Source organism: Brachionichthys hirsutus, chromosome 1, assembly GCF_040956055.1.
Source record: "Brachionichthys hirsutus isolate HB-005 chromosome 1, CSIRO-AGI_Bhir_v1, whole genome shotgun sequence".
NCBI classification, from domain to species: Eukaryota; Metazoa; Chordata; class Actinopteri; order Lophiiformes; family Brachionichthyidae; genus Brachionichthys; species Brachionichthys hirsutus.
In genome coordinates this window covers 14,387,632-14,396,302 of record NC_090897.1, presented here as the reverse complement: position 1 = coordinate 14,396,302, position 8,671 = coordinate 14,387,632, and the positions used below count along the sequence as shown (strand labels likewise).

Genomic DNA, 8,671 nt, shown 5'->3' with positions numbered 1-8,671 from the left:
AAGAAGACGACCTGCAGCAGCCCGGCTCCTGCGATCGGCAACTCCGTGCGCGGCGATCTCACCGATACGGTCTAAACCGGAGTGAAGCTAGCTAACGCACTAACGGGCTAACAAGCAAACTAGCTTATCATCGTCATCCCCGGTGGATTAACCAAAGAACTCCAACCGCGTAACGTTAAACTGCGGGCTAAGTGGGAGCGCTGGACGACAGAAGGAGAACACAGTTCCACTCAGAGTGGAAGGCAGCGCAGCGCCACAGTTTGACTGGATTGTAGCTGCTTCGGCTAACTGTCTGCTAGCATTGTTGTTCGCTTCATTTCCGAGGCGCCGCCGCACGGAAAGTGACTGGCGATGAAGAAAGGGAGCCCGGCATGTTTGACGGAGATCTAGCGCAGCTGTTCACTACAGAAACAGAGGATGAGGACTTTGATGGGTTTGATTAATGACTCTGTTTTGCTCCGGCTCTATTTTTGAAAACGCGCACGAGTATGCTTGTTTGATTGATGATGATTAAAGATGTGAGTACCAAACTCAGTTTTGCTCCTGCTTTATTGCACCTATCATGCCGGCGCCTTTTGATCCGCGCGCCCTTTGTACGTTTGAAATACCGAAAAATCAGCTGTTAATGAGACTGCGGCGAATCACCAGGTGCGTCATAAGGTCGTGAAAATACGGTAATCACTTATGCCTTGAGGCAAAAACATTTGTATGGAGTCCGTTATTTAACATGCATCTAGGCCAGATTAACAAGAACGTCACGTCTGCACACTAATTACGGAACTGAAATGACACCTCCAGGTCTACCAGTAAGAAAAGCTGTTGGACGAGGTGTCCATGACGCCATCTGCTCATGGCCAGTCACGGAGCCGGCCCTCCTTGTCTGTTTACTGGTTGTTGTCTCCGGTACTGCTCCCCCACCAGACCACAGCGAAGACGAGGACACTGGCGAGGGCAGACTTGTGACCCAGCCCCTCCCAGGTTATTTTTCCTCCACCGTCTGTCCGAGGTTTCACCGCTGCACCGTTTGAAACGGATGCATTTGTTTTGGTACATAAATGAATTATCAACAGGTCCAATGAAACCCATTTGTTGTTTCAGGAATACGGTGCTTGTGTGTGTGTGTGTGTTGCGTGTGTTTAGTGTGTTTAGTCCAGCCTACAAACAGACATCATCATGTCCAAACAATTCTCTGTACTTAAGCCACGAAACCAGTGAGCAGTGTCGTTCTTCTCTCGTCTTGCCGTCGCTCATCTTACCGAGGAAGAAGAAAAATGGAAAAGATCAACGGACATATCGGCAGGTATAAAAACTGCAACTTCATCATTGCACAGACGACTCCAGGGTACATCGATTCACTGCAGACCTTTGAAGTCAGAGACAGTGACATATTCCTGGTCACTTATCCAAAGTCAGGTCAGTGAGACAAACAGCACCGGATTGTCCTTCACGCTAATATTCTGACAGATTTATAGATTAAGTCTGACGTCTCCACACAGGGACTATATGGACTCAGCAGATCATCATCTCCATCTGTGAGTTTGGTGGAGGTCTGAAGGAATATCCAAACAACATGGAGACGATGCCGTGGTTGGAGAGCCTGGAGGGTCGAGAGCCTTATTCTCTCCGACCTTCTCCACGACTATTCTCCTCTCACATGATTCCAGATCTCATGCCTCCAGGACTGAAGGACAAGAAGGCAAAGGTCGGAGTCTGGTGGAGTTTGGTGTGGAGGAGAGTTTCTAATGGTTGAACTACAGGCTGACGGTTGTTCGTTTTCCATGTCAGGTTATCTACGTGACGAGGAATCCAAAGGACAACATGGTCTCTAATTACCACTTCAGCCAAATCTACAAGTTCCTCGACACTCCAAAGAGCTTTGAGCACTTTTTTGAGGAGTATCTGAATGGTGAGAGTTTCTTTAGAAATTAAACTTTAAGATTCTGAAATTTAAAATATAAACAAATCCCTATTTACCCTTTCAGTCTGCAGTAATCATTATTCTTCCTAAGTAATGAATGACTTTTTGAATGTAACTGTAAAGGCTCAGGTCAGCCAAGAATGAAAAAATCTAGCAATTATATTGGCACAAGATGAAAATGACTGAATTTTAAATTTTCGATTAGGTTTTCTTTTAAGTCATGAATTATTCCATTTTACAGTTATAGCAGCGTCCTGGTTTGACCACATCAGAGACTGGCATTCAAAGAGAGACCAGTACAACATCCTCTTCCTGTCCTACGAGGACATGATCATGGTGAAATTACTTTCTTCAGCATTTTCATGAAAGTTAGCACTTTTTGAATAGAGCCATAAAGCTATTATTTTAACATTTAATCCTTTACTATAATTGAACTCTTTTTGTTTCTTCTGTTTCACTCGTAGGACCTGAAGACAGCGGTAACTCAGATCTGCACCTTCTTAGGTAAAAACCTGAGTGAAGAAAACGTTGAGAAAGTTATAGAGAAATCTACATTCAAGAACATGAAGGAGGATCCAAAAGCAAACTACAATTTTCTGACATCAGTGAAGGGAGAATTCATGCGTAAAGGTAACGGAACATAATTGTAAAACGCACGGAAATATAAACAGATTGCAGATGTAGTCTGATTAGGCCCGAGCGCCTATCCTAGGCGTAATGGGCTATTGCTTTTGCAACGCAGAAGACAACAAAGTTGACGAGCGCAACCCTCGGCATCACACTCACGCACACACACACCGACACTCAACAGCACACACACACATCCCGACACTAAACAACACACACGCACACACACAGACACCCACAAACACGAGTTGACGAGCGCAGCGAGTCAACCATCGGGCGACCAACACACCCACGCCTACACACACCGACACTCAACAACACACACACAAATTCCCTCATGTGGTCCCGATCAAAAAACACAATCGTAACTGTAGTAGTAGCTATAGCGGACTACGTGTCCCACAATGCTTTGCACCTTGAAAAGAATGGAAGACATGGGAGTTATTTCAAAAGTCACTGAGCCTACAGAGTGGTGTTCAGGCATTGTTGTTTTTCCCAGACCAGCCAAGAAGCCTCCCAGGATATGTGTCGACCTCACACCTCTGAACACAGCAGTGAAAAGAGAACGACATATTCTCCCAGCAGTGGATCAAACACTCGCTATGATGAAAGATGCTAAAGTGTTTACAAAATTGGACGCTTGTTCTGGATTTTGGCAAATCCCCATCACACCAGAGTCACGGCCCCTCACAACCTTCATCACGTCTTTTGGAAGGTATCAATTCAATCGCCTTCCTTTTGGCATAGCATCAGCGCCAGAGCATTTCCAAAGGAGAATGTCGCAGATGCTGGAGGATTTTGATGGAGTAATCTGTCATGCTGATGATGTGCTCGTGTACGGCAGAGACAGACAGGAGCACGATCAGAGACTGCATCGTGTGCTTCAAAAGTTCCAAAAAGAGGGCCTCACTCTTAATGAAAAGTGTGAGTTTGCTACGAACAAGCTCATTTTTGTTGGACACAAAGTTTCAGCAAAAGGCATTGAAGCTGACCCAAACAAGGTAAAGGCCATTCAGCAGATGCCACAGCCCAAATGTGTGGAAGATGTGCGGCATCTCATGGGCATGGCTAACTATCTCGCCAAGTTCACGCCACAGCTAGCCACAATAACCACACCGCTTAAGGAGCTGCAAAAGGAGAGAAACGAGTGGATATGGGCAGAGCCACAGGAAACAGCGTTCCGGAAACTAAAAGAAATACTAAGCTCTTCTGAAGTGCTCTCTCAGTACTCTAACACTGCAGACACAAGAGTTGCTGCAGATGTATCGCCATATGGTATCGGAGCCGTACTCACACAGAAGCAGTCGGACGGCGTGTGGCGACCAGTAACCTACATTTCCAGAGGATTAACTGACACTGAGAGGCGCTATGCCCAAATAGAAAAGGAGGCGCTCGCGGTCACGTGGGCGTGTGAAAGGCTCTCATCATATCTCATGGGCCTACAGTTCATTCTGATCACAGACCACAAACCACTGGTCCCTCTTCTGAGCACGAGAGGCTTGGATGACCTTCCTCCACACATCCTAAGGTTCAGGCTTAGGCTGCTACGGTTCTCATTTAACATTATCCATGTTCCAGGAAAAAACCTTGTCACAGCTGATGCCCTGTCACGTGCTCCGGTTGGGGGGCCGCCCTCTGCAGGTGATCTTCAGCTGGAGAAAGAGGTAGAGGTTTTTGTGGACACTGTTGTTGCTTGTCTTCCTGCCACAGAAAAAAGGCTGGAGCAGATCAAGTCAGCACAAGAAAGAGATAAGATGTGTATAAAAGTGAAGAACTACTGTCTTACTGGTTGGCCAGAGAAATGCAAGCTAGAGACAGACGTCAAAGCATGCTGGCAACACAGAATGGACTTAAATGTGGGTCACGGATTTCTCATGAAAGGAGAAAGACTGGTGATCCCCCCACCTCTGTGAGCAGAAATTTTGCAACGTTTGCATGAAGGCCATCAAGAGATTTCCAAATGTAGGGCCAGAGCTAAGGATTCAGTCTGGTGGCCTGGCATCTCTGCGCAGATAGGCCAAATGGTAGCCGAATGTGAAATATGTCAGAAATACAGACTACAAAGTCACAAACCGTTGCTATCTACTCCACTTCCAGACCGCCCGTGGCAGAAAGTTCGAATGGATCTGTTCGAGTGGTCAAAGAAACAATATATTTTGGTGATTGACTTTTTCTCTAGATACATTGAAGTGGCGCAGCTCAAACACACGTCAGCAGAGGTCACCATCGAGGCTGTCAAAGAAGCCTTTGCTAGACGTGGAACTCCAGAGACTGTGGTATCCGATAATGGGCCCCAGTTTGCATCAGAACTTTTCAAACAGTTTGCAACGGAGTACCAGTTCACGCATGTCACGAGCAGCCCCAGATACCCCCAGGCTAAAGGGGAGGCAGAACGTGCTGTTCGCACCATCAAGGACCTGTGGAAGAAGGACAATGGCTTCACCAGAGCGCTACTGGCGTACAGAGCCACCCCGTTGGAACACGGGTTCTCGCCAGCACAGTTGCTTATGGGAAGGAACCTCCGCACCACCCTACCCCAACTCACGGCTAAACTGAATCCTAAGTGGCCGGATCTGCAGACCTTTCTACGGAAGGAGGAGGGGGGGAGGTGTAATCAGGCAAAACATGACAACCGGAGACACAAGACAAGATCACTTCCAAAACGAACACCTGGACAGAAGGTTTGGATTACAACAGAAGGAACTACTGGAGAAGTAGTTAGGCCTGCCAACACGCCCAGATCTTATGTGGTAGAGACTGATCTGGGTTTTCTAAGGAGAAACAGGAGTCACCTCAGACCGAATGGGACTGTTACTAAATCCGGTCGTGTTGTCAGACCTCCAGAGAGAATGGATTTGTGAAGGATGTCATGTGTCCATTTAAAATGTTAAATAGCAATGTTTAATATGCTGTTTGAGCAATTGTTTATGTTGTAAACACCAAAGCAAAAGCAAAGTTAAAATGTTCAGCACTTTAATGTTTATAAGCTGTCAGACTCTGAATAGTTAAATGAAGAAGCATGTCTTTAGCTAAAAGGAGGAGGTGTAGTAGTAGCTATAGCAGACTACGTGTCCCACAATGCTTTGCACCTACGGGTTGCAGGGACTTCCGGGTCATCTGATAAAGGTTACCAACGAGAGTCCACCGTGTCCCGTGTCCTCATTATACAGTAACCATGTTGTTCTTTTTACGGTGTTGCCGTGGCAATGGCCGGCATTCCCCATGTTAATCAAATGAGTACGACACAAAACAATCACCAATCTTATGAAAATTACATATTAGCATGGAAACGTCCCAAATTTGCCACATACATTCTCACACACATGCCGGTTGAAAAGGCAATGACACCCAGGCTGCATTTTTTACGCTGTTGCCATGGCGATGGCAACCCCGCCTATGGGGAGGGGTCCAACGCCAACTTTGTCGGACAGCCACGAAAGTCGGTACAGACATGCGTCATGTCAGGGCAAAAAAAAAAAGTATTATGGCCACGCCCCCAGACACACAGGAAGGCGGCCATATTGGATTGAAACTTAAAAACTCCTGATGGCAGATGGCCATATAATCCAAATAACAATTTGACTAAACTGTGAGCTACTCATGCAGCTCAAATCGAAACACTTGTGAAGCACTCACACGGCGCTTTTGTGAAGACAAAAGCGCCGTGCGTCGGCGGGTCAGCTCAACGGCCTGTCGGCCGGCGAGGGCCTACAACGCCGCTTGAATGAATGATTCGTTTATTTAACAGGGACAGCGCACATTAATAAACATTTCTGTCAATGTGCCAGAATTAGCCAAAAGGCTATTTTTCATCTGTTGTCCCTGGTGTTGCCGTGGCAATGGCCGGCATTTCCCATGTTAATCAAATGAGTACGACACAAAACAATCACCAATCTTATGAAAATTACATATTAGCATGGAAACGTCCCAAATTTGTATGTGGCTTGCGACTTTAATTATGATTTCTTTTTCATTGCAGGTCAGATCGGCGACTGGAAGAACTACTTAAATGTAGCGCAGAGTGAAAGAATCGATCAGCTCGTTCAGGAGAGACTCGGTGATCTGTCTCTGAAGTTTGTCTGGGAATGAAGAGAGAAGCCACGCCCACGCTAAGATGCTAAGACATCGATATTCATGCAGTAGCTGTTCCTGTGTAAAATGAATGAATTAAACACATTTAAGATGCTTTATGACACACGTTTGGATGTCTATGAGAAATCATTAAATAACTAAATCAAAAATATGAAACCACAACAATAAAAACAGAATAACTTATAAGATAATGATAATGATCTCATAATAATCTCTAATTTACACACACATGGTTACAAATTCAAACTGATGTGATGTTGCACCTGTCATGACTCCAAGAGTCAGAGCGTTCTGGCACTTGGAGGCATTTCTGCAGAGATTAAAAGGAAGCATTCATCATTCTACCTTGATCAGTGGGGTCAGACCTGAGAGCAAGAATATGGATTTAACATAATCCTTCCATGCATCTGTGCTGATCGGCTCGTTGGCTATAAATCTATTGTTTCTAGTTTAGGCTGTCTAAGCATGAATTCGGCAGAAACAACAATGTAATGCAATGCTAATAAATTGCTTTATTCTTGGGTTTTTATTTTACCATTTCAAATTAGGTGTTACGAACGTACATCCTCACCTGGGTTTGAGTATAATACGCAGCCTGCATGTTAGAGATTAAGAATAACATGCTAAACATGCACAAGCCCATAATGCACTAGGTTGAATCTGTTAACCAATCAGATGCTGTTCATTAGGCTACAGTGCATTGCTCACCACTGGATTTGTGATTAAGTCCAATAACTTCTGTACTTTGATCAGTCACTTGGACAGATCATACATAATCTTTTAGTCATGCTCATGAGTTTTCAGTGAAGCCTCATGGGTAGCACCGGTAGTGCGTTTAGCAAGAGCTAACGTAGCATTGCCAGTGTCTCCCTTGTTCCGGTTCCAGGTCCGGATAAATGCAGAGGGTTCTGTCAGGAATGGCATCCGATGAATAGAATCGGTGACAAACGGTAGCCCTGGCGGAGTCCAACCCTCACTGGAAATGAGGCCGACTTCCTGTTGGAAATGTGGACCAAGCTCTGACACCGGTCGTATAGGGAACGGACGGCCCGTATCAAGTGGTTCGATACCCCAAACTCCCGGAGGACTCCCCGAGGGATGCGGTTGAATGCCTTCTCCACGTCCTAAGTGTACCATCATACCCACGTCCGGGCGAGAGAAACTCCAGACCATTTACACTCATAGAAATTAGATTAAGGCTTTAAGTTATGCATAAATATTGTCATGGTTTTACCTGAACTCAGCCTCAGCTTCACACACACGCCACCTTTTAGCCCATTTTTGGATGAGCCAGGAGTTAGCTGAAGTCAGTCAAGATAGTGACAGCTAGAAGTGCCGCACTGAGCCCCTTGCCGCTCATTAAATATATAGTAAATGTACATGGAGGGTATTCAGCATGCCCATGTGTCCACATTCCTGTTCCAGTTCTGTGCTTGGTATTTAGTTTGTTACAGAAAAATCACTTCTACCTTTAGTACACAGACAACAAAGGAAAAAACAGGACAAGCACAGGAAATGTCATCAGATCACAGGGAGTCATTCAGAGTTTATTCATCGAAAAGTTGATTATTCCTTCAGCCTTCATCAGACACACATTGCACCATGGTGCATATGGCTATGGGCCAGCCAATAAGGGGATAATAATGCCAGGATCCTTTATTAGATATACAAAAGCTGCAGGAAAGACCAGGAGTACAATAGAGGACTCACCAGCATCTCAAGAGGCTCCAAGCAAAACATGGATTAGGCAGAGATTATTAAACGTCAGCTCTTAAGACGAATACTTTTTACAGCCCCAAAGTAAATCAATACTACTTATCTTAGATAGAAGAGGCTGAGCAGATATGCAAGCATAGCGGTCTGACAACTCTTTCTCTCTCTTCCAAAGCTTTACTAATCGAATTGAATAAAATCCCAAAGGTAGGTTTTCAAGAATCAAGAATCAAGAAATGTTTATTGTCATTCAGACACTCTCATGCACAAACGAAAAACAGCACTCAGGTCCCAGCTCGAGGCACACAACACACATTCATT

At 45.2% G+C, this 8,671-nt stretch overlaps 1 protein-coding gene across 1 annotated transcript; it reads left to right on the top strand.

Annotated features, from left to right (window-relative positions):
• Positions 1–1,271: 1,271 nt before the first annotated feature.
• Positions 1,272–6,733, top strand: LOC137916707 (amine sulfotransferase-like). The gene is made up of 6 exons (XM_068759711.1): positions 1,272–1,413; positions 1,497–1,702; positions 1,786–1,912; positions 2,160–2,254; positions 2,383–2,548; positions 6,525–6,733. The coding sequence occupies exons 1-6, from the start codon at positions 1,272–1,274 to the stop codon at positions 6,632–6,634; spliced, it is 846 nt and encodes a 281-aa protein (XP_068615812.1). The 3' UTR covers positions 6,635–6,733.
• Positions 6,734–8,671: the final 1,938 nt, after the last annotated feature.

What these genes read in the sequence shown, in the direction of transcription:
- LOC137916707 (XM_068759711.1), top strand. Translation starts at nt 1,272, where the DNA reads ATGGAAAAGATCAACGGACATATCGGCAGGTATAAAAACTGCAACTTC. An exon ending in TGAAGGACAAGAAGGCAAAG is followed by an intron (nt 1,703 to 1,785) that starts GTCGGAGTCTGG and finishes TTTCCATGTCAG; the next exon opens with GTTATCTACGTGACGAGGAA. An exon ending in GGGAGAATTCATGCGTAAAG is followed by an intron (nt 2,549 to 6,524) that starts GTAACGGAACAT and finishes TTTTCATTGCAG; the next exon opens with GTCAGATCGGCGACTGGAAG.